This window comes from Pygocentrus nattereri, chromosome 18 (assembly GCF_015220715.1).
Source record: "Pygocentrus nattereri isolate fPygNat1 chromosome 18, fPygNat1.pri, whole genome shotgun sequence".
In the NCBI taxonomy this organism is placed as follows: domain Eukaryota; kingdom Metazoa; phylum Chordata; class Actinopteri; order Characiformes; family Serrasalmidae; genus Pygocentrus; species Pygocentrus nattereri.
In genome coordinates, this window is record NC_051228.1 from 27900547 (window position 1) to 27925789 (window position 25243).

Genomic DNA, 25243 nt, shown 5'->3' on the forward strand with positions numbered 1-25243 from the left:
GTACAGTAGATACACAGACAAATGAAGCACAAATAACAGGAACTACAGAGATATGCAAGATTAAGGAGACCATTTTCATTATACTGAGTTTTCTTAGATTTAAATTTAAAAATTTTGGTTAGTTAGCTTAAGCTGACTCCACTTGTGTGCTGGTCACTGTAGACAAAGGGAGACAAAAGATGTGCAAAAGAAGAGAAGACCAGTTCAAGTTCACCTTAAGTTAGGTGTAGAGAGTATGTAAAGATGCAGGAAGTGTCATACCTTGTGTCCCAGCTGGGAGGCATCAGAGCGGGCTGCAATGGCCACTGGGTCAATCAGGTTGCTGATCTCCTGCACGGAGCCTGCCATCTGCTCATGCAGAGCCTGTGACACAGCAGACAAAATAATTCAGCCTGTCAAATATCTACCACTGACTATAAGTAATAAAGTTTAAATTAAGGCTAACAGCAAGAACAACAACAACAAACAACAGCACACACTAATTTGGGACTTATGTAACTTTTCTCTTTTGTCTCACATAATGACTGTGAAAAGATGAAAGTCTTCCTCCTGGAATTCCCAAGTTCTGTTTGAGCATTGTAAGAGTTAATTAACTGGCAGAGTTCTCTGAATTTTACACAAATGCTTGTGTGGCGTGCTGTGTTGTGTATGCTGCAGGGCCAACACACACCTCGTGAGAGATGTCATCTCTGGGCGTGAGCTGCTGACTAATGGCAGCAAGAGAAGCCTGATCCACCTCACGGATGCAGTTATTCAGAACTTCGATGGCCTCATCACATTCCCTCTGGCCTGGGGCTTTTTCTCTGTTGGTGTTTAACACAAAACCAAGCATTAGTTCAAAACTCTAGCAACATTCCACTGCTTACCAATGCAGCAATGGTTAAGCAAAAGCTAGCATTACTTACTTTTACTAAGGCAAAATTGAAAGAAGAAAGAAGACGTTTAGTTTTTTAACATTAAACCATTACAAAAATACTGTACAAACTGTAGAAAGTTTAAAAAAATTATTCAATTACACCAAACAATATTCTTTTTTATTTGACAACAGACTGGTTATACTCCTGATTCTGATATCTGAAGTCATGACAACAATATTGTCAGTTTATAAAATTGTACTACTATACTTTAATAATGACCAGGACTAAGAAATATTGTCAACTGTATCAGTGGCATATGTCCATGACTCAATGTATACACTAGGGTCAGTGTTAGTGCCAGTACTGTCTTCCAAACAAGGCAGGACTTGGGTTAAGCACCTCATATTGGTGATAAGTTTCTTGATGGAGTCTGACACGGTCCTGGAATGGCCAGCCAGCACTGACCACTTGGGTGGGTCTTTGGGGTTGACAGCCAGTGAGCGAGCTGTCTGAATCATGCCTGTTGAGCTCTCCAGCATGGTTTTAGCCGCCGCCACTATGGGCTCCATGGCAGCCAGACCCTACACACAAAAACAAATGCATGAAATTCAGCACATTAATCCACACACTTAATGGATGTAGTAACCCATCTAACAACATTACATAATATAGCATTACTAAAAATGCAACATTACTGATCAAAGCGACCATAAAATGTGTCTTTCAAAACAAATATAAAATTCTAAATATACATTGTCAAAGGAACAAATAGTGGCAAAAAGCTTATGAAAAGTTTTTCAAACCTGCTATTTCCACCAAGCAAGAGTGTTCAGAGTGTTGCAACAAATACCCTGAATTTTAAAAACAAGAGTAGACAAGGCGAGTTTTGCTGGAGTGCCAGGCCACATGCGCTCTCCTTTTCAACTTTTGGTTAATTGCGCAAGGGGTAAAGCAGACATTTTAGAAGAGAGAAGTCACAGTGGTTGGCACATGACGCCCTTCAAACCCCACACCCCAAACTTGTGGGTTCACTGCTACTATTATAAAGCCTGTAGCAGTATGTGCATTATTACAATCAAGTCAATTTGAGTGCCTGGGGCAACAATTTACAAACACACCCCACAGGGTTAACTAGCTTACAAACATATGGTCTAAAATTAGTCTTAAAAAGTTTTTAGTTAGACAAATAAGAACACAAAACAATGGTTATGCTCGAAAATAAGAAGCTGACCCATCGTTGACCAGTGGCAGAGTAGTTACTTAAAAAAACAAATGACTAATTCTCCCAAACTTCAATGGGATCTCTTTATAATTACTTTACATCTATGTTACTTTCTAAACCCCAAAACAAATCTGTACCAATCCTAACCAGCCATTTTTACATCATTTAAAAGGCATCTCACAATCACATAAACTAAATCTAGTGTGAGAAAGTGAAAATAAAACAGTGTTAGCTGGCTGCTGGGTGAGGAAAAAGGCTACTTAGATGACCATTTAAACAAGGAATGCAGTATTAACCATTTGTTAAAGGCTCTCTTAAATAGCAAATAGGGGCTACTTTACCAATTTACTTCTGTGTTGCTTAGTTTAGCAAACTGTGTTGTTTCAGATGAAAAGTTTAAATTAAATTGTTTTCTCATTGATATTTACAGGTTTTACAACCTAGAACATTAAAATAACTTATGCTCCTCTTTAGAGATAAAACTCGATGATTTTCCTTCATTTCCTGCACCTCGCACATGGCTAATGCCGAATTAACATGCTCAAATTGGTAGCCAAACTTTGTTGGCTCATGCCAGCGGCAACCCACAGCATATCATTTCTAGCAAGGACATACAACCACATGTAGCTCACCTAATGCTGCATAGCTTGAGAAGCCTGAGGCTAACTTAGGGTGTATTACCGCCACCTACTTGAGGGCTGGCTACCCTCCTTGCACATGCATGTTTCAACAAATATGTCAGTGAGTCAGTAAGCCAAACTGCCACTTCTAGTCCAGCCCAGTAGGTGGTCCAGCAAAAAAATTAAAATATTTGAAGGTATTTTTCTTAGTTAATTACAAAATAAGAAAAATTATATTCTCAAACGCTAGATGGGCAATGTAGGTGATGTTTGGAATATAAAGTACCTCTGGGCTGATCTGCGCAGGCACACTGGCAAACTCTGGGTTGGAGGCAAAAGCAGTGAGGTTATCCACAGCTTCAATTAGCGGCCCTGTCGCAGCCTTGCATTTCTGTCTGTTCTCCTGGTTAAAGGCTCCATCCAGGGCCTGAGTAAACAGAAGCACATATATGGCACATAAGCACACACATTGAAATATGAGAATATTCTGTATGCACAGCTTCTAATGAAATATATACACACTGACATATTTGCACACATAATGATGTTCATACTCTTTACAAGTTCAAAACAAGAATGTCCCCAAAACACTTAGGTGAACACCTTAAAGTTCCTCAAAATCCACACAAACTTCCAAAAGCTGCACAAAATTATCTTTTGCTCATTTTTTGATCTTGAAGAGATAAACTAACAGCTGTGGAACTTGTGTGAACCTCCTGGGACTGCAGCTAGAGGAGAATTCAGAGTGAACACTCACTTTGATGGACTTGACAAGGTTGGCTGTGCTGTTCGCCACCTCTTTGGCACTCTGGACAAACTGTCGCTTAGCAACAGGATTGGATGTTTTGGAGGAGGCCAGGCGGCAGGCGTTGCAGAGGGCGGAGGTGTGTTTGGCAACAATTGTGGCAGCAGAGAGAACCTTGGGAAATACAGAGGTGTCAAAACAAATCAGATGAATGATTTGACTCGAAGAAGTTCATAAATGCTACAGTGTAAAAATATTTACTTGTGCTAAGTTGAAAACAGTTAAAAAGTTCTGAAAATCTACCACAGCCAGTTAAGTTAGTTATTATTGTTTGTAATCATTGTAATTTTCAATGTTTCAATGGCAAAAAAATACCAAAACAATGTAAAGGATGGGTTTCCTTTCCACAAAATAGGACTGTATATACACAACACCAACTTTTCATCAAATTCAACTGCATAGTTTTGTATATCTCTTACTCTATGGCTCACCCTTCTCACATCAAACTCTTAAGTTAATGTGTTTAATCAGGTATACTGAAAGAGGGAGAAGATTACTATGTGATGCTGAGGCCCTCCAAAATTGTGAGCGAGGAACACTACACCAGATTGGCTGTAATAATTATGAGATTTGTTTGCTCATAGATTCACATATGTAAAACCCAAACATATGTTGTATGTACCAGGCTTTTGTGGTAAGCGCGGCTGTTACCTGGGACTGAGTACAGGCTGGGTCCACAAGGTTCTGGCAGGCCATCTGAATAGACTGTTTGGCTTTGGCGAACTGAGCTGGATCGACCAGGCCCTTCTGTCCAGCGTGGCTGTTTGGGTCAGAGACACCAACCAGAAAGGCACCCTACAATAGAGAAGGATAGTTTGGTCAATTCAGCTGAAACAGTGGTAGCAGTGATTTAGTGGTTATGGGCTCCACCTCAGAAACTGAAGGAGCTGCTGGTTCAAGTTCTGCTTAGTCCACCAAGGGATTTTAACAAGATACGGTACATTTTTTTTGATCTAATCATTTCCAGTGTAAAACTAAGGCCCATTTTGGAGATAAAGAATTTGTTATGAGGAACACGGAATAAGGAAATGTGTTATCATTTGGTGGTGTCCATGTCTGCCCTCACAACCACAGGTAGACACTATTTCCCCTGCCACAACATTACGTGTTTTGGACATTAAAAATTCAGAACTTCTGGCCCGAGAGGCCTCTTGCCTTGGAGAATCAAACTTTCTTCTCTTTAACCTTACATTCAACACTTAGGAGTTGCCAAATAAGATCATCCATCTCAGTATGAGAGTCAGAAAAAACAAATCAGATTGGTAAAATCTTGCAGCAAAGGCTTCTTACAGAATCAGTTCTGATTTGTCCTCAACCACATTAACCAGCTCTCTTACCATCTGCGCTGGCAACACCACTCTGGCACACATGCACAGAAACACACACACAACAAAAAAAATCACTTTTCTCTGTAGTGTACAACTAGCAATCATGCTCTAATGAGAGTGTGAGATGCTGAGCCACAGCAACAGACTGGAAGCTTTTAGAGCAGAGAGAGATGGAGCATATAAACATGACTCACCATCCTCCATCAAACCCATTATGAACTTCAACTATGTGTGTGTGTGGAAAAAGATAAAAGATACAAAAATACCAGATATTTTGTGTGTGGGCACAAAAGGTAACAGAAGAAAAAGGAAGATTGAACAAAAGCAAAAAAAAATCTTAAATAACCACAGAATGCCAATAGGTACAGTGACTTGGTAGATGTCATATCTGTGAAAGGCACACAACAAACAGGGAACAACAAATGTTTTACACAGATAATAAATAAAAGACATGAAACTGAAGTCTGGACAGAAAAAAAGATTCAGAGAAAAGAGAATGCTGGAAATGGAGAATAATTATAGAATGGGATCAAGTGCATGTAAAAGAGATGTAATGTAGGTGGCAGAGGATGCTGTTTTCACTGATTTTTTCTGCTCCCCTAACTCCAGATGTTTTAGACACCAGGAGACTGGCACTCTTCACTCAACACTGGTCTAATTAGTTTGATGAAATGGGGTAGAAATCATCAAGGGAGAGAGACAGATCTAACAACAAAAACAAAATGGGATTCACTTTGCGCACATACACAGACACATTTGTTTACCTGGGCAGCAGCTTCAGTAAGGCCACAGAGGGCTTTGGAGGCTGAACTCACTGCATCTCCAAACTCAGGCAGGTTACTGTTCTTCGCGTTGTGGGAGATGCCAGCCATAGCTTCACCCAAAATCTGCACAGGATCACACATATGATTCAAATACTCCACACTCTCCTCAAATCCACTGCAAATTGAATGAAGTAACATGAAGACAAAGTACAAGAAGAGTGTGATAGTTTGGTTCACCTTTGAGTTTTCCATAACACTATCGATACAGTCAAAGTAGCCCAGGTCATTCACTGCCTCAGTGGGGTTCTCCAGCATGCCCCGCACCGTCTGCACACACACATAAAATGCAATGCCACACACAACAATAACAAACTGAAATATGCAAGTTATTTAGAAAATGAATAAATGTAAATCCTAGATTTTAACTGTAACTGAAGTATCAAATGTTCTTCTGATGAGAACTGCCACCAGTAAATATCTACAAATTATTTTGGATGATTTTAATGTTTTAATCCTCAAATTGCCATATTTATTATGCACCAAGGCTTATTATAAAGTGATTACATGGAAACAAAGCTGACTGACAAAGTCTGTACTTTATAGACATAAACAGCAAACTGGACAGACTTATTAAGTGTATTCCTGGAAAGAGATAAAGTGGGCTTTTAAGTATTTCACCTTATAAAATAAAATAAATATTCAGTCAATATAAAAGGATGTGTCCATCAGGCTCTGTTTCTTACCATATGAAGGATCAGTGAGAGACTTTAAATTATGCCTCATCATGCAAACTGCCAATTAATCACGGTTGATTCATCACAAAGGTACAGTTAATCAATCATTATTTTAAATCGACTAATCTAGTTTAATCAATAGTCATTAAAGCAGTTTATATTTGCCAAAGCTAAACACTCAGTAGAATGTCAGCAACTATGACAGGTCCTTATTAAATGACTCAGTACAACATACTCAGATATTTTTTTTTCAATGACAAAGACTAAGCAGTGACTACTCAATAACAAGCTAGCAGTTTGTAAACACTCATTGTCAATTTCTGTTCGGCTAGTGTGCATTCAGGTCACTGACTCACAAAAATAAACTGTCAAGATAGAGAGAAAGAAACAGAGAGGACATGCAACAGAAGAAGAAGAAGAAAAAAAAAAGGCGAGAGGGGTACCTCAAGCTCCCTAAGTGCGTTGTCACACTCCTTCTGTCCCGGGGCCTGCTGGGTACACATGGTGATCAGCTGGTTGATGCTGTCAGTTACCGCGCTGTGGAAACCGAGAAAGAAAGAGAGGTGAGATAAGCATTAGAGAGAGAGAGAGGGAGGGAGTGTGTGGGAGAAGGCGAGAAATACAGAGATGAGAGAAGCACAGAAATGGAGGGGAGAAATAAAGAGAGATAGAAAGAGCAGGAAAGGGAACGACAGAAATACATGGGAAACAGAGAGAGAGAGGGAAAGGGAGAAAAGCACTGGAGGAGCTGAGAAATACAGTCCGCCCACATGTGTTACCACGCACAAGCTTCTCTCCCTCCCTCTCTCTAGCTGTGATTCAGGCAGCTAAGCTCTGACTGGCAGAGCTGGAGTTCGGTAGTCCTAGCTGAGAAAGAGCCATCTTACACGCACTCACACACACAGTTTCTCTGACTGATAGAGCAGCAGAGATGATCAGGGCTCAGCTCCCATAGAGAATGCTCTCCAGTTGGCCATTACATAATTGTGCCCGTTTCCACTCAAATGTGTAAAATGAACAGCATAGGACTGTATTATGTAAGAACCGTTGATAAAAAGGAAGACAATTCAGTGTGTGCATATGTTTGTGCGTGTGCGTGCGTGTGTGTGAGAGAGAGAGATGGAGAGACCACACACACACACACACACACACACACACACACACACACACACACACACACACACACACACACACACATGTGGGAGTGTATTGGAAGCCAGTGTCAGTTTTACACAGAAAAAGCAAAAGTCATTGTGTAACACTTCCCACACAGCATAAACACAATACAACCAGTGCAGATAACAGATCAGCTCTTTTCAAAACATAATTAAGAATAATATGTCAGTAAAACACCACTGATTACAACTAAAGAAGATTACAATTAGTTAATAGTGATGGTTAATGTTAAATGGGACACTGTTTATATAGTCTCGATTCATTTTCCAGCTCTCTAATTGAACACTCAGAACAAAAACATGACAACTTGCACCATATCCTTTTAGATGTATTGAACCATTTTGGTCTAGAAGTTACAAAGCACTATTCCCAACTAGAGGTTTTGCAGCAATTTTCAGTGTCACGGATAGGAGCGGGTGGTTAACGACCACAGTGCAGAAGGGAGAGGGACAACACATTTAGAGAAAGCCTACTAACAAAATCAACAGCCCTAATAATGATGGCAATTACTTAATGATTAGCATAAATAAATAATATATACTGCAAAATAACACAAATTAATAAACTCCTTACAAAACATTTGTCTCATATAAGCAACGCTACTTGAAATGCACTGTAGTAAATTTGTTTCACTTTCAAAAGCTGACATAACCAAAGTGTCTTCCCCTCTCAAATTGTAGCTGGACAACTTGGACATTTGTGCCACAGTCTTTCAATCACCTCCAACATGAATTTCAGTATAAAATGATGCAGTTTTATAGCCGTTTCAAATGTTTTTTCATGCCACTGCGCACACTGTTGCTACAGGCTTGCCTAAATCATTTCTGTTGTGTGTGAGTTAGAAAGGGATGGTCTAGCAGATGGTTGTGGATAGACTAGGCATGTCATGATGCCACAATGATTATTAGGAGCAGAGTCCTCACTCTGTTGGACGAACGACCAAAGATATCACTGGTCTGATTTTTCCGGATTTTTTTTATCTCAAGTCACTTTGACGAATACAGTCATAGTTTTTTGAAACCTCTTGCATGATACAGCAATTTTTCTTTTCTGGTATGAAACAACATTGCTACTAATTGCTATTACATCACAGTGAGCTACATAGCCAAATATATAGAGTAGTGTTTTAATAATATACAACAAAAGTGAATTTAGCAAATATTACCTAAAGCATTTTCAAGCCCATCTGTAGCACTGTATATGTGCCAATGTTCTCCAAAAAAGAGTGAAGCTACTGAAACAGTGCCATATTTGGTCTGAGTGATGCGAATGCGTGAAAAAAAGAAATCAGAAAAACAGAAATAATGAAAGTGAAGAGCTGCATGTTCTGACCGTGCTGCAGCAGCGAGTTGGTTCTTCAGGTTGGGGGAGTTCGGGTCAGTGGACAGAACCTTGGCTGCCAGCAGCAGCTTGCTGGACGACATGGAGATAGTCTTCAGGTTGGTCACCACCTGTGTCTGGTCTTCTTTAGACTACATGGAGTGAAAACCGATTGATTTAATTCAATATGTCCATTCATTAAAAAAAAAAAAAACATTCATATATAATTTATATAAAACGCAAACATCTTTGGGGAACTGTCAAATTCCATAGTGATAATGCATACTTCCAACTAAGCTCTAATCGACCTACCTGTGATTGACCAGCCATGTCCACGCCAGCCTCCAGGAAATGGCTGAAATCTTGGCCAAACTTGCCCGAGGCCTTGGCCAGGTCCTGTGTGGTGCCACGTGATGCCTGCACCAATTCGTTTGCTGACTGGTTGAGGCCAGCAGCTGCCTGGTTCAGGCTCGTCTGGGCCTCCTGGAAACTTTTCCCACTGGCTGGGAACTGGAAAAGGCATATTGAACACAGTTGCATTATTAGGGTTATGTTAGGGTTATTTTTATAAGACATCAATAATAATTAATAAGATAACCATTCATAATAGCTTAACTATAATAGGTTTATGTCTTTACCATGTGAAGTAAAGAATGTTATCTACACCTGTCTTGAGCAAGAATAACAGTCTTATGCACAATGTTGAGTAAGTCATGGTCACTTGGACTTGTAGTATAATCCTGAAGACATTTCAACGCTTACTCAGGTGGCTTCATCTGTTTTTCAAACATCTACAAGATTATACCACAAGTCCAGGGCTTTGACTCAGAGCTAGCATGATTCAACAAACTCGATGAATGACATACAGTCTGTCACAAGCTCACAGACTGTATGAAATGTGAAGACACATAAGACAAATAACCAAAGAGAAAATACAATGTAAGCAAAAGTGGATGGACCATAAAGTCCATTAAAATGGACTAGAAATGTCAGTAAAACAATATTGATATTTTAAAACCTTAATAGTAGATTAAGCTGCTCTCACCTGATCAGAGAGGAGCTTCTTGCTGGCCTCTCCCACAGTCCTAATAGCATTATCTACATCTCTCTGTCCGGGGAGACAGTTGACAGAGCGGTTCAGGGCCTGGGACACAGCCTTAGCCACCTGAAAGGATAAGGAAACGAACAAACAAACACAAGCACCAATTATCATCATGGATTTTGAGTTGACTCCCAAGCGAACACTAATCATAGATTACTTTGAACAGACAACATTTATCCTTTCAAATGAATGAACACACTGACGCAAAAGAAAAGCAACACGAAGTCTCACATCAGCAATTAAAAGGGAGGCTTTTGTTACCAAATATAAATGCTCTGTTGTAATTTCACTTCAGGAGTATGTGCATTACCAGCATTTCTGCATGCCTAACCTGAGCCAGCCGCTGCTGACTATCTGGGTCTCCTGGTTTAGCGATAGCCCTCTTGGTCTCTTCAATGAGGTTGGCTGATTTGTCCATGACATCTCCAGCGCAGTCCAGCATGGCATTACGGGCCTGCGTGTCCTCTGTGGTGGCAGCCACTGCACGAGCAGCTGAGGCCAGAGAGCGAAGAGCCTGGGCCACATCCCTCGCAGCCTGGCCTACAGAGGATAACAAAATTCACAACTTCGCATTGCATGGTTTCACTTTATTCCCCTCTCAATTGAGAAATTTACAGTTTTAATTAATTAATGACGTTTTTAAAATGTGACTTGCCATTTACTCTGTGTAAAACTTAATAAATGTCCAAAATCAAGAGACTGTTACTTCTCATGCACCATTACAAATGTTGAGATTTTATTATGATAGTGATAACATGGTGTGTAAAGACCATATTACAGCGATTATCTCCACACTGCACCATGTCAAAAAAAATTAAAAATGCTACACGTTACAGGTAGGTGGTGCTGTAGGACTCTAGGAGTGTGTGCAGCAACAAATCTTCTAAAAAGATGTGAAGCACTATGCAGTGGAAGTAGAAATGTAACATCTGTCAATTCTTAATTCATTCACAATTTTAAACCACAAAAAAAGAATGAACTGAGTTAGGGAATGCTTAGTTGCAGCTTTACCAGTGTAGTTCTCATTGCCCTGTGTGGCTTCACTTAGCAGCTGGGCAATAGCAGAGCTCACTGCCTTGGTATTGGAGCCCAGGTCCTGAGAACATTTCTCCAGCTAAAACACACACACACACACACACACACACACACACACACACACACACACACACAAAGAACATCTTCCACAGTCCATAAGGAAATTCAATTATTAATTGCAGACTATAATATTTGCATATAAATATGTGCAGTGCAGCCCTACAATTATATACTAAAATGCTTGTGCCAGTGAGTCATGACAGACTTAAATTCTTAAATTCTGTCAAAAGCTTTGAGAAGACTTAGGCAAAGCATCAACAGCCACTGCTGCACAATGCATAAAAAATATCATACAATGATGACTGTCACACAAGCACAAAAGAGGTGCAAACTGTACCACACGCTAATGCTACATATAGAAGAAAGTACCAAGCACAAAACTTGATTTATGACTAAAAACTAGGATTTCAAGAGAACATTCAGCTATAAAGTAAAGCAACACAGACTGCAGCTATCAGTTACAAAGAAATATAGTTGAATTTCAAACAAACAGAATTCAGTTCGAACACCAACAAAAAGTGTATGATGTTTCACTGTGAGTGACTCAGCATATTCACACATTTTCATCCCACACTGCCTGGGGTAAGGCAGACCAAGCATCCAGTAGGAGTGGGCAGGTCTTGACCTTTTGTTTCATTCAACAGAGCTTTTCTAAAAATGTAATACGCTTAATGTTCACGGTGCACGGTGGACGTAGAGTAAGAGCCACTGTAAATTAGAGCTGATCATTCTTGGATCTCCAGGGCCTTCAATATAGTCCAGGATTAAAAAGCAGTCACACTGAGCGACTTGTGGGAACTAACTGGGAGGAAATCCTCTGACGGCTGAATGCGCGCACACACAAACAGTAGTGTGTGAAGTGGTTTCCCATGTGACAGGAAGTATGTGACAGAGTGTGGGAGTGTGTGTATGTGTAACAATGTGCTTGCGATAACAGTTGCAACATCTCTCTCTCTCTTTGTTAGCCGTATAGAGTCCAGTATAGAGGTCTGTGTAACAGACAGTCAAACATGTGAAATATGACATACTCCCACATAGCCACAAAAGCATTAGTGAAGTCAGGTACTGATTTTGGACGATAAGTTCTGGAACAAACACCACTCCAACCCAGTGGTTTGTGATGAAGCACCATCACACCAGAGAATGCAATTTCACTGGTCCATAGCCCAGTGGAGCTTTATATCCCTCACCTGATGCATAAAATGTCATATGTGCAGTCCTATAAGGATCTCACTTAATCAGCAATTCTTTTCAATTGATGGATTGTTCATACAAGCTGTGTGTGTGCATTTGAATGTCTGTATTAGTATCCACCTCACAGCACGTGAGGTTGTACAGAGTGGGAGCGGAGTGCATGATTTTGACCAGAGCAGGAACAGCTTTTCAGAAAGCTGGAGTGTCAGTGTTCTTTCTCACGCCGAACTCACTCCAATACTTCTCTATCCTTCAAGCCAGTTTTTTTTTCCCCTACCACACTGACTAACTTCGTGTGACATGAGTGATGCAGCAGCATGGCTGCTACAGCATGCACAACATTCACAGCTTTTTCACTGCAGAACTGTTTAGTAGACCTACCTACTGGAAATTCATATTGATCGGCAAATACGATATCATAGAAGTTTTGTACATATTATGTACAACCGTGTCTCATTCCTTCCATTTTGTTGCACAAATGATAGAGAAGATCATGTTAAAAGCATGTGTATTTTTTTTTTTTTAGACTCTGCAGTTTTCTGGCTCAGAATGATTGGTCTCAAGCCTATCCCTATCACTAAAACGCCTTTGCAGTACGTAATCTTTTCGTTTAACAATGTAGCAGGAAACAAAAAACCCAGAGCAGAATTAGAGCAGAGTGATTAGAGAACACTTTCTGCAAGGAGCGGAAATTTCACATACTGTGGTCCACCTTAAAGTATCTGAACTCACTGATTGGAAGGGGTCTCTGGATACATCTGGACATACATTTGTGGTATGCGCCTGCCCACTCAGCGGCGTCGAACCTTGCCGAGGACGCCGGAAAGAGAGCCATGAGTGTGGAGGGGGCGGAGCGCAAAGCCCGAGCTCCCCGGACGGATGCGAGGCACGAGAGTGGCGGCGGGAGGAGGACGAGGACGCTGGTGCCAACCGTGAGAGACACCAGTGCAAGGAGTGAGTCCCGAGCTCCGCCGCCCGGGTCAAACTTAGCAGCCTTGCTGCGTAACGGGATTGGGCCCAGGCGGCGGAGCTCGGGACCGAGCTGCCAGCTGGGGGCGGTAACAGGGAGGCTGAGTGGCGAGCTCTTGTTCCCTCTCGGCTCTGCTAGCCAGCTGAGAGTTGGTTGGTTTTGTTTGTTTATTCTGTGGGAAAATAAAAGATATGGCTGCTGCAGCTCGGAATCCTGCCTCCAGTGTCCTCCTTGAGCCCGAGGTAGCACATGCCGTGCTACAACATTGTATATGTATGTGCATGTGAATGGACTGAAAGCCACTAAAACAGCCAAAGCAAGGTGTATATACACTCACCGTTTCCCCAGGAAGGGGTCTGAGTGTCCCTTCAGCTGCTGCGGCTTTAGCCTCCTGTATGTCTCTCTCCAGGCCTCGTACCACTGTCAGAGCATTATCAATCTCCAGAGGACCACATGCCTCCTGAGCCTACAATAAAGAGAGAGACAGAGATGCAAAGAGTCCACCATTTAGCTGTTAATAAGGGCAATATGGCAAATGCATATCAAACCTGTAAATGCATTTTCCATGCAAACAGGATAATTAACATAATTTGCATGACACACACAATATATATATATATATATATATATATATATATATATATATATTTTTTTTTTTTTTTTTTTTTCTTTTTCTTTAAACTCTTTACCTTCTGAGCAGCTGTGCGAAGTTCGGCCAGAGCGCTGGCCAGGTTCTTGGCACACTGGCTCAGTTGCATGGCAGAGGCCTGGTCACTGATAGTGGGCACTGTAGCCTTAGCAGCAGTCACCATCTTAGCTCCAGGCTGACAAAGAGGAAAATCGATATTATGAGCCTAAATGTTAACCCTCAATCTTACTTTCATAACAATAACTATAGCTGAATAGGGTCAGTTGTGCAGGAACCTGCAGGAAGTTCTGGCTGGCTCCGATGAGGGCGAGTTGGGCGCTGGGACTGTCAGGCTGGGCCTGGCTGCCTCTCACTCCCTGCACCAGCTGAGGGATCTGGTCTGCCACAACCTGTCAATCAAACACTGTGTCAGAAGCATAACATGGAAACGTGAAGTACGCATTATTCATGGCTAAAGCACACTCAAGTATATGCGGTCATTACTATCTATCACACAAACTGCAAAAAATGCGAAAACTATCATGCTATAATTGTTACACATCACTGACCGAATTGGCAAAGGTTTCTTATTGTTGAATTGTTAAAATATACTAACAATGCCCTAAAAGTATCACAGGTACCTTTAAATCCAATTTAAACTTCACTACAGGTATTCTGTTGGAAAACGTTTTCATTAACACATCATGTTTCTACACTATAAACACTAAAAGATAAACTAAAGCTTAATTAACTACAACATTATCACTAGCAGTATTCATATTTACAGTTTGTATTATATTAACATGTGCTGTCCTAGCACATGCATGGTAAGGAGATTATAGTAATGGGATACTTACTTCTGCTGTGACTTTTTAAAAAAAGACTAATTTTACATGCTTAATGGGATCATTAAAATTTAGAACAATATCATTGTGTTTATCATGAAATAGCACTAAAACCAGAAGACAATCTATCCTTACTCAAGAATAAAGGTAGTAAAAGATAAGGAGAGTTCAGACAAAGTTCTGAAAAGTATGTAGCTGCTTTCATTTACCTTCATATTCAAGTTTTGGTGTGTGAAATGAGTAATAACTTCCTGGTGGGTTGTCCTCACCGTTACCTTACTGATTCAGGAAGTGGGTTATGATGGAACCTACCTTGCAGCTCTGAACGAGCTGCTGCTGGGCTGCTGGGTTCTTATTAGACGAGGCAGCATGCTGGGCTGCAGCGATGGTCTGAGTGGCAGCTGCAGCGGCCTGCTTTGCAGCATTCTGCAGGAAACAGAACACTTGCTTAATTAGACATCACTACAGGAAACCTCACACCAGAGACAAGTTTATCCAATGCTTCTGCTTCAAACGGTTACTGAGAAATGCGAAAAGAGAAACAACAGACTGTGAAATAAGTATGGCCAGAGACAGAAGTTTAGAACCATAGCTGTAAGCAACATAATACACCTATGGTCAACTGAAAAAGTCCCTCAAGATAAAGTGAACATGCACAGCTCAGAAAAGTAACATGCTAGGGAATATAAATGATTTGTTTTATTCTTTAGTCTCAAATAATTTCTCTCTATTTAATTATTCTATTTATTTAAATGAGACAAGTGCACAAACCTGCATTTTCCTTGCCAGTTCACATACGCATTACTTATCATTGTATACTGCAATCTTTAAAAAACAGGCAAGCGATGTAACAGGCTATTGGGATTTTCTTCTTATTTCTACATCACAAAAACATAAGAGTCTCTGCCTCCACTAGAATAACCACACCCACCAACCCTGCATCCTGGTTAGTGGTTGGACCTGCACAGCAGTCTCTTTGACCCTGTTCACACTTTGTATTAACATGCATCTCAAGGGATCTGATCATAAGCGGACACTGAGGAAGGTGGTCCTGCTGTTAAAGATTCAAGACGCTTTAGCATTCAAACTATAAAAGTGATGCATCCCTGACTTGTGAAGGTGGTTTGAGTAATCAGATTACAAACCATCTACAAGATGCACTGTACACCATTCACACCTGTACTTAGCACTGTCCACGTATGACTGGACCATCCAGTACATATGTTAGCACCCATCAGATCCTGTATGGCTTGAAAATGTACACAGAGAAAGGCAATCAGTCTTTGAGAAGAACAAAGGCTCTTGGTCTGGTACCTCTGCTAATGTTATTAGCTTAGTCTTTCATCACCTTGTACCTTTCAGCTTGTAAACAGTGAGTTTGTGAAGAGGTAGTAAACTGATTCCAAGTGTGAAATTTGGCATCCAAATTTATTTCCCTAAATTTAAACGAGTAAAGTGTAAAAATTAATTTGAGCTTGTTGATTCAATAGCACTGTTCTGCTATGTGATGCAATGCGCTTTCACAGTTCCACGGTCCACTGCGGCCATTCTTAAACTATAGGCAGCAGCGCAATGACAGAGTCAGGCAATGAGACCATTCTCTATTAAATCCAGAATCAATGCCCCTCAAAAAGTACTCTTTCTTCAGATTCTTCAGTTTGTCCCATTCATCACAGATGCCTTTCAAAGAATACAACAAAGTAACATTAAGGAGGGGGAAAAAGGGTCTCCTGTAAGAGTAAAATTCTGGGCTCATTCTATGAAGCAAAATAAACTGACACTGTTGGCATTAAAACTGTTACAGCCTAAACATCATCTTGCTAACACTGTAGCAGTTATTCAGAGAATTCTATGTGGACACTACATACTGTTCTACATGTTTGTGCCATATAAAGGCTATGAAAGCACTGCCCTCAGGGTAGTTAGTTAAAACAAAATGCCACTTCCTCATGTGGGCTCCAAGAGTGCTTTCTCCACTCTTCAGGGAATTCAGCTATTCTAGTCCACATCTAGCCACTGCACACTGTTAGCCTTTCCTCTCTCACTGCTCAGGTGAAACAAGTTGAAACGTGGATGAAGAAACATTCCCAGTTATTAAAACACGTCCTCAAGAACTTGCTCAGCAAACTATCCAGGTCTCAGACACGTTCTGACCAGTTACAGCTAAAACTGTAGCCCAAAGCAACAAATACCACAGCACTGTGAAGACGTGTTAAGTATCCAGGTATTAAATCATACTAAATTTCTAAGTGTGCTTGTTCATCATACCTTGCTGTTCAGGATCTCATACAAGCTATTTTATAAAAAACATTTATATAATAGCTAATGGCATTATGCTGGGAAGTCACATAAGGACTAATGGCAATACATTAGCAGCTATTCTCCATTCATGGTTTAAATCTTTTGACAATACAGCAGCTAATACACTCATAGTCTGATACTATTTGAATAGACAAAGCTACACACAAAGGTTGGACCACAGATGGCTCACAGGAAGAACATTTATGACAAAAAGTACCACAGGTAGAGCAGCTCAAATTCAAGTGTGATATAACCTCAGGTCTTATTTGTCATGTGAATTCACAGAGATGAACATAAGACAGCATTGTTTTGTATCACTTCCAAAAAAATAAGTAGTTCATTTGGTTTGGTGATATGTCTTTCCTCACCTCCAGCTTGTTGACCAGTCTCTTTTTGATGGCATTCTGTGCTGCTGCATTGGTAGCCATGCGTAGGCCCTCAGCTGCCTCACGCAATTTCTGTTGTTGCTCCTCACTGTCTGGGTTTGCAGCAGCACCCTGTTCACACATATTCAAATGAACACATACACACATACATTAGGAGTTTAATGTCATTCCATGTACGACTTCCACTTACAGACCAGAACCCCTAAAATTAATGGCAAAAGCCTTAAAGCGCAAAAAGATTTACATATTTAAGCTGAAACATAACTATGCTCTTTTTATCATGTTCAGCAATATGTTCAGCATGTTCAGTCAAAAGCTCGACAAGATTTGACTCACAGGTCATTCTTTCTTTAACTTTTATTTCCTCTGCTTTGGCCTAGCTCCACAAGAATGAGCTGTACAACTTCGCTCTGCCATACACCCATAAATCCTCTGGACAGAGATAGTGACCATATCTCATGCCACGTACCTTGGCAGCCTCCACCATTCTGGCGGTTGCGTCAGCCAGAAGTTTGGCAGCGGACAGCAGCTTGCGTGAGTTTTCCAGGTCCGTCTCACCCTCAGCATCTGCCTTGATGGCATTGACCAGGTCAGAAGTGGCCTGGGCCAGGATCCGTGCCTGCCGCACCATCTCTCCTAGAGCGAGAGCGAGAGGGGGGGCGAGAGAGAGAGAGAGAGAGAGAGAGAGAGAGAGAGAGAGAGAGAGAGAGAGAGAGAGAGAGAGAGAGAGAGAGAGAGAGAGAGAGAGAGAGAGAGAGAGACAGTGAGAGAGAGCGAGCGCAAGAGAGACAGAGCGAGCGCAAGAGAGAGAGAGAGAGAGAGAGAGAGAGAGAGAGAGAGAGAGAGAGAGAGAGAGAGAGAGAGAGAGAGAGAGAGAGAGAGAGAGAGAGAGAGAGAGAGAGAGAGAGAGAGAGAGGTTTACATGAGTAAGACAGCCCTGTCTCATCACTACTCAGCGCTCTCTACTTGAGAGCGCTGAGTAGTGATGAGACACTACACTACTCTATTCATTTAGAAGAAAATTTTGGTATAAGTGTTAGCACCATATATCCATATAAACTGCATTAACTCATTAATATGAGAAAGAGATAAATCTGCAAAAATAACTGCACATTCATGTAATTCTGTTTAAAGTATCATTTTAAATTGTGCTTGCTGGTTTCCGAATATTTAAACTACTGTGGTAACCAGAGGTGCTCATTTGTGAAGTGACCCTCAAGACTTAACACTTTTAAACGTTTAAGCCTGAGAAATAACACTTGAAAAGATTAAATTTGGAGCATCAACATGAATAAAGTAAATAAAAATCCTTTCATTTCTAACCTTTCCTGACAGTTTTGCTATGGACTTTATTGCATAAAGAATCATATTCAAATATACAGGAAGATATTTACACCCCTACAAAAGAGCAATATCCAGTCCTCTCCTCGCACCTGCATCTCCCATGGAGCTGAAGATGTTCTCCGTTACATCTAGGATGCGATCAGTCGCCTCACCATGGCGACCAATTGGCTTGCCCCCACTTGCGTACTGCTTAATGTGCTGCAAGAGCTCATTAAGGGCCTGAGTGACACCTGTTGCAGCCACCCCCACTTGCTTCAGCAGCTGCTCATCAGTGGTAGCCCCTTGGGACGCCTCCACACAGCCTTCCACCGACTTAGCCACCAGTTTCCCCGCCTCAATCAGCTGCTCTTGACACACCGGGGAGCTAATGGTAGGAGCCACCACCTGAAGAGTTCATGCACACACACACACACGCATCTGGCTTGCTCAGTGGATCTGTCTGAGGGAATTAGCTTTGACTGGCCGAAGCTATAATGAAGCTTAATTGTAGAAAATTGAACCATGAAACAGAAGCGATATGGCTGTCGTCTGGCTCCTTAATTCCCAAGACAGAAGCTGGTTGATGTCTGCAATCTAAAAGGGTGTGTGCATTTAGATCTCACCCGTGTACAAGCCACCAGCTGGGAGGTGGAGAGGGCACACTGTGTGGCAGCTGCAATGACCCGGTTCTGCTGAGCTGAGTCATCAGTCTTCTGAGCCACATTTTTCGCCTTCAGCACCAGAGCTGCCGCTGCATTAGCCACTGCCTTTGCCAGCTTCATAAGCATGTCCTGCAGACCACACAGTCACGCACAAAGTCATACACACTGCTCAGCATTTTCAACATGAAAAGTTATCCATGTGTGTACAGACTGATTTTTGATCAAGGTGTTAGTTTATAAACTATCTAGGTATATCTATATGTCTGATGAATCAAATCATCAATTAAATCATCAACTACACATTAAAGATTTTGTGAGATATCAGTAAGTCACAGTCATCGCAGTATTAAGACAGATGCTATGAACATCTCTACAAGCCGGGTTTGCAGTGCAGCCTTTGAATCTTTAATACTGCAATCTGCAGATTAACATTTTGGATGGTGAAATAAGTGAGTGAATTGAAGTAACCAAAGTCTTAGGGTTAGACTAAAGACCCAAAATGATGAGCAGTGATGCCAACTACAGACTGACTGACATAGCTGTCTAAAGCATACTCTGGATTCTTTCCACGGGGGAGACAAACTGCTTCCACAACAGATGAAATGCTGTTCCATGAAGTTATGTTTAAAACTAGCAGCACAGAGGCCTCCAGCTATTGACTGTATGTGGAAACTGTATGTGGAAACTACACTAGTACCACATGTGAGACAGTAAAGCCAATCACACAGATTATTTTTTTGGTTGAGCTTTCCCTGTGTAATGCAGCTAGATGCCTGATAAATTAACATAGCCACAGAAAAATTCCTCTTTAAAAGCGGCAATTTAAAAAGAGCAAAGAACGTCTTAACTAAACACTGTAACAAAAATGGATGTGCGTTTGTTTCGAAAAAATGTCCTCAACACGCCTGCAAAAACAATAACAACCAAGGTGCTAGGCAACTATGGAAGCACTCCTGCTGGCGTTCCAGAGGTGACCCAGCCAGACACCAAAAACACAAGAAAGTGAGTAGGCAAGTAAAATCTGTTCCACACTATCACTGCACAAAAACTGGCCTCATATCAGTAACAAAAACTCTTGTCAGTTACTGCCAACCCCCTGTGCAGCTCCAAAAATTCCTCATATAGCAGTTTCAGTATATTTGCAGCCCTAGTGTCTAAATGCTTTTTTAACAGCAGGAAGTTGAATGGCTCGCTCTTCACCATTAGAAAAGAAGGAAAACTCACAAAGAGCAGGGGAACTTATGTAATTTGTGGCGGCTGTGGTCGAGTTGCATTCCATGAGCACTTGGGAGCAGTATTAGTCCTGCTGCAGGCCTCCAGGAATAGTTTCTCTATACCAGCTCACTGCTAATAGTATGCCACTAACACTCAACCTCCAGGGAGAATCAGGTTGATTCTCATTCCACTGAATAAAAGAAATCTTCATTTTATGCTCTGGAGTAGGCCAAATATTTCAGCTACTCAATCCATTTTTAAACACAACATCATCTTGGTGTATTATATTATATGTACATTATTGTGTGCAAAGTTCAAGAGTATATACAATCAGAGAGACCCACCACCAGAGGTTTTCACCCAACAATTACCAACAGAAGATGAGACTCATTGTTCAAATAGTTGCACATTAATTAGGTTTGAACTGTAACTCCACCAAAAACTTTACTTCCTGGTTTTGTCAAGCAAACTGCATTATCTGGCTAAAATGAGTCTAGTAGCTGTAACTTCAAAACAAGGAAGCAAGTATTCAAAATTTTTGAGTGGAGTTATATATTAATTAACTCACACTAAGATTAAAAATGTTCTCCAACTAAAGTTTTTAAATATGATTAGGGAAGAATTAGTACAATTGGCTGGTGAGGATGAATTACTCTCTCTGAGGGCGTTTTGTTACCATCATTTGACTATAATGGTGAATCCGTCGTGTGTGTCTGAATGATCCTCTGCCTAAGGACTGGTTAACGCAGTGACAAAGAAAATTCAGGTTAAATTTATTCATTTAAATGCTTTAGTCTTGTTTTTTCCTTCTGATTGTGTATGTGTGAGTAGAGGTGGCTCACCTGGAATTGCTGGTCAGCATCACTTTCTCCAATCTGCTGCAGCAACTCTCCGCTGGCCTGACCAACATTGCCTGCAGCCTGCAGAAGATTCTGACGAGGCTGTAGATGGCACATGGAAGCACAATCATGTTTACATTACAAGGTAAATTAATTTATAACTTTATATAAACAATTCATTCAAAGTTCAGAAAGAAAATATGAGGAAAGATTATACTGTGCATAAATAAATCATCAGGCATCCCATTTAAAAAGGCTTCTCCTTGTTACACGGAATTAGAGGTCACTTTGCATCCTCATGTATCCTATTGGTTAGCACTGTATATAAATTATTTTCTCAAGGGCTCTCTGAATGAGCAATGACTTTGTACTGTAGTTAATGTATAACCTCAGTGCTAGCAGGCTGAGCAGTCTTCAGCATGTCTGACACTGCACAGGCCAGGTTCCGGGCAGCACCGAGGAGCTGTTGTCCGTTTCCACCCTCATCCTCCATCAGTGCTGCTAGTAGTTTCACACCCTTTGACATCTCCGTCAGGTTAGAAGAAATCGTGGTCACTGCACAACCCACAGCCGTATAGTCCGTCTCTGCTGGGTCACCTGCAAGACAGGGGCAGGGACAGCCAGAGTAAATGTATGGGGTTTGTACAGTATTCCAGCATGGCAAATGTCTCCTGTTAGGAGTGGGTGTGCTCCAAAGGCTGCCTTGGTGTTAGCAGATTTGTTGCGAGTGACAAGAAAGGCTAATTTTATGGACAGTTACTAACAAATTTAGTTGCACTCAAACACGTTTCATGTTTGGATTAAAAAAAAAAAATGTCTTCACTGACAAACAATGATATACTGGCAGGTGATCTTAGACATAATTCTATGCAGCGTAGCTTTAAAAGCCCTTGCAAGGGATTGTGTTATCTTTTTGTATGTTAAATATCTATTACATCAGTTTCATCAACCCCCAACCATGGAAAAAAATTATATTTACAAAAGAATTTGGAATGGACAGATAGTACTGTTCCTTACTAAGGATGTGTATATTGCTATCACTGTTGCAATGACTGAGTGTCTGAACTCGCCTGCGGTGAGGTTGACCATAGATGCTGTTCCTGCGGTAATAGCATCCACCTGAGAGTGGATCTCATGCTTGGACTCGTCCATTTTGTTCTTCCTCCAGGCTTGAGCAGCCTAACAGACAGACAGAAAGACAGCAAGGGGGAAAATACTGCAATTACCACCAAACAAAGCTATGAAATTTACTGCAAATCACCACCAAATCTATTCACAGTACATAAACGCACAGAGTGCATTTAGAAATGCATAGAAATTAATAGGCATTTGGATAGTCTCACCGCGTCAGTGCCCAGTGGAGGAAGGTCATCAAACTCATCCAGAGAGGCCTGCGCAGCTTGTACTGCCTGCATACTGGAGTTAATGGTGCCTGTTAGGGCCTGCTGGGCTGAGGTCTGCAATGGAAGAGAAATGTACATGAGTTATAACAGAGACAGAAAGATACGGACAATCACACAGATAATCTCAGAGCTAAGAGAAGCGAAAAACACTCATATGTTAGCAGTTCTGTGCATGCTAAATCAGCCCATACACAACTTCATGCATGTAAAAGAGAAAGTGGGACCAAGAGTCTACACTTAGCCATGCAGAAACAGTATGGATTGTAGCTGCAAGTTTTTTGTTCCACCCAATCAATAAAGCACTTTATGCAGACGAAAAATCGGTGCAGAGCATAAACACTGAAGCAGAGTTAAGTGTGCTGAGAATAGGGACTAACTCCAGCAGATAAGACAGCTCACCAGTGGGGGCATATGTCCTGTGTGCATCTGGCCACTCGTGATCTGCTGCTTGGCTTGGGGCATGGAGCCCATCTGGAAGTTCCCTGGACCTCCTGCGCCTGATCGCATAATGACTGGCATGGCCACAGAGCCCGTTTCCACCTTACCCACCTTATTGAACTGCTGCTGCACCACTGTTGACCTAGAATGAACAGAAAATAAGCTGTTTATCATGTATGCCTACCATGTGGGTTGACATTTACAGAAGATGATAGACATGATACAGTATGATGTAGCAGTACGTTTAAGTAACACATTTGATATAACTTTCACAAAGTCATTATGGGGGAAAAGACTGAAAGAGGCAAATGTTTCTTTGAGGAGAAATATACTTTTAGAAGGCCAAGTCTACATAATCAATCACAAATTTACAGATGTCACGTTAGACTGAAAAGCAGTTGCCTAGGGGCACATTTACTTTTAACCTAGTAAAAGAGCCCTGATTATTTGAATAATTGTGATAACAGATTCAGATTTGCATTTGGCCATCTTTTCTCTGAACTGCATAAAATTTGTCACCTGAGCAATACCAAACTGAAAAACTTACTTGTAAAGCAATCAATCATATAAAAAAATAAGCTTTTAAAACTTGTAATTGTAAAACTAGCATATTAACTAACATGTCAGCAGTAAGGCTTTTTTGGGGTACTGAATTGAAAATGAACCAAGTCTAACACTGCAACAGAACTTGAAGAGATTGTGATGGATGGACTATAATGCTTACTTTTTAGGTGAAACAGAGTCTTCCAGCATGGTCGATTCCTCATCTCCCTCTAGGCCAAAGTGGTCTTTGCTCTTTTTCTGTGGACAGAGAGGGTTCACACGGTTCGTTCCAGAGTTTTGCTTTTACGTTACTTTTGATAGGGGCCTGAAAGAAACACTTTGTTGCCAAGCTGTTCACCCCTCAAAAGGTCAAGCATCAAGGTTTGTTGTGGAATTCCACTGCCTTCAGCGAATCACTGACAGTAACTTCACAAAGACTTGTTGTGCGACCACTGTAAATAAGACTGATGGATGAAATCAACAATACAAGTAACTCTAAGGTGATGGAACTGCTTGAATAAAAAAAGCAAACACATTGTTGCCAGCTAGATACTCAGCTGGGCAAATGTTAATAAGTTACTGTACTTTCTTTGGAGAAGAGAGTGTCTACAACATACTAATGAAATGTGTGTACAGACTGGCGCTCAGCTTTCTTTAACCCTTGTATTTTCAATGTTTACCATTGGCCTTTGCACATTTTCTGTGAAGAACATATAAAATTCACACTGTTCACCCCTATACTTATATTACACATGTGGTGTTGGGGTGAATCTGCAGGGTATAAAAGGGTGGAGGTGCTGTGTCCCTTCACTCTGCTGTTAGTGTGTGTATGTCGATGTGCGTATATGTTTTTATGTTTGCATGTGGGTAACGCTGGACAACATGGACAGGCTGTTGACTGGCAACAGCTGCTAAAGAAGAAGCCACCGCTGACCACTTGTGATATCTTTCATATTTGGACACAAACCAATTTTAGGCTATGCAAAGCATATTTCTTACAACTGGTATACAAGTGAGTGTGCTACCTTTTTGAGGATGATGTCGATGTACCCAGCAATCAGCTGTGCAATCTGCTCACCCTCAGTGGTCTGGACGGAGTAGTAGCCATCCTGATAATCTCCAAAGTCCTAAGAAGAAATGTTCACAAAATTGATTATGCCAAGGAAAAAGAAACTCTTATAGCAGGTATTATAGTGTTTCTCTAGTCAATAAAATACAGACCTCTTTTACTTTGGTAGTTCATGTCCCTGATTATATTAAGCACAACTGATTATGCGATTCTATTTAAAAGACAAAATCCCACAAGCTTTTTTCTTTTGCCTGTCTCTAAAACATCTAAAGCTTGGATTATGTGACTGGCATAGGGAACAAAAATATTAACCAATATAGACATGCTTCACCTCTTTCTTCCACCAACTCCAACTATAGAGGAAAACAATGCTCAGCAAGCTCTAGGACCCTTCACTTGCGAAC

At 41.1% G+C, this 25243-nt stretch overlaps 1 protein-coding gene across 4 annotated transcripts in view; it reads right to left on the reverse strand.

Moving 5' to 3' along the window:
* tln1 (talin 1) overlaps window positions 1-25243 on the reverse strand; it is an 83187-nt gene that overhangs the window by 21742 nt on the left and 36202 nt on the right. For 2 of the 4 annotated variants that reach the window (XM_037546970.1, XM_017697307.2), the window contains exons 12-41: window positions 24796-24897; window positions 23952-24028; window positions 23189-23369; window positions 22730-22843; window positions 22457-22565; window positions 21775-21983; window positions 21390-21488; window positions 21224-21283; window positions 19294-19461; window positions 18781-19075; window positions 17817-17983; window positions 17330-17458; window positions 14973-15086; window positions 14112-14225; window positions 13877-14011; window positions 13525-13653; window positions 10940-11042; window positions 10260-10468; window positions 9872-9991; window positions 9139-9336; window positions 8839-8978; window positions 6774-6867; window positions 5834-5923; window positions 5597-5719; window positions 4156-4299; window positions 3457-3618; window positions 2986-3126; window positions 1257-1438; window positions 671-803; window positions 262-363 (exon numbers count right to left, since the gene is read on the reverse strand). In XM_037546970.1, the coding sequence (XP_037402867.1) occupies window positions 262-363; window positions 671-803; window positions 1257-1438; window positions 2986-3126; window positions 3457-3618; window positions 4156-4299; window positions 5597-5719; window positions 5834-5923; window positions 6774-6867; window positions 8839-8978; window positions 9139-9336; window positions 9872-9991; window positions 10260-10468; window positions 10940-11042; window positions 13525-13653; window positions 13877-14011; window positions 14112-14225; window positions 14973-15086; window positions 17330-17458; window positions 17817-17983; window positions 18781-19075; window positions 19294-19461; window positions 21224-21283; window positions 21390-21488; window positions 21775-21983; window positions 22457-22565; window positions 22730-22843; window positions 23189-23369; window positions 23952-24028; window positions 24796-24897 (4143 nt within the window). The remainder of the gene's footprint in view (window positions 1-261; window positions 364-670; window positions 804-1256; window positions 1439-2985; window positions 3127-3456; window positions 3619-4155; window positions 4300-5596; window positions 5720-5833; window positions 5924-6773; window positions 6868-8838; window positions 8979-9138; window positions 9337-9871; window positions 9992-10259; window positions 10469-10939; window positions 11043-13524; window positions 13654-13876; window positions 14012-14111; window positions 14226-14972; window positions 15087-17329; window positions 17459-17816; window positions 17984-18780; window positions 19076-19293; window positions 19462-21223; window positions 21284-21389; window positions 21489-21774; window positions 21984-22456; window positions 22566-22729; window positions 22844-23188; window positions 23370-23951; window positions 24029-24795; window positions 24898-25243) is intronic. The other 2 variants (XM_017697308.2, XM_037546971.1) reach the window with 1 other exon arrangement.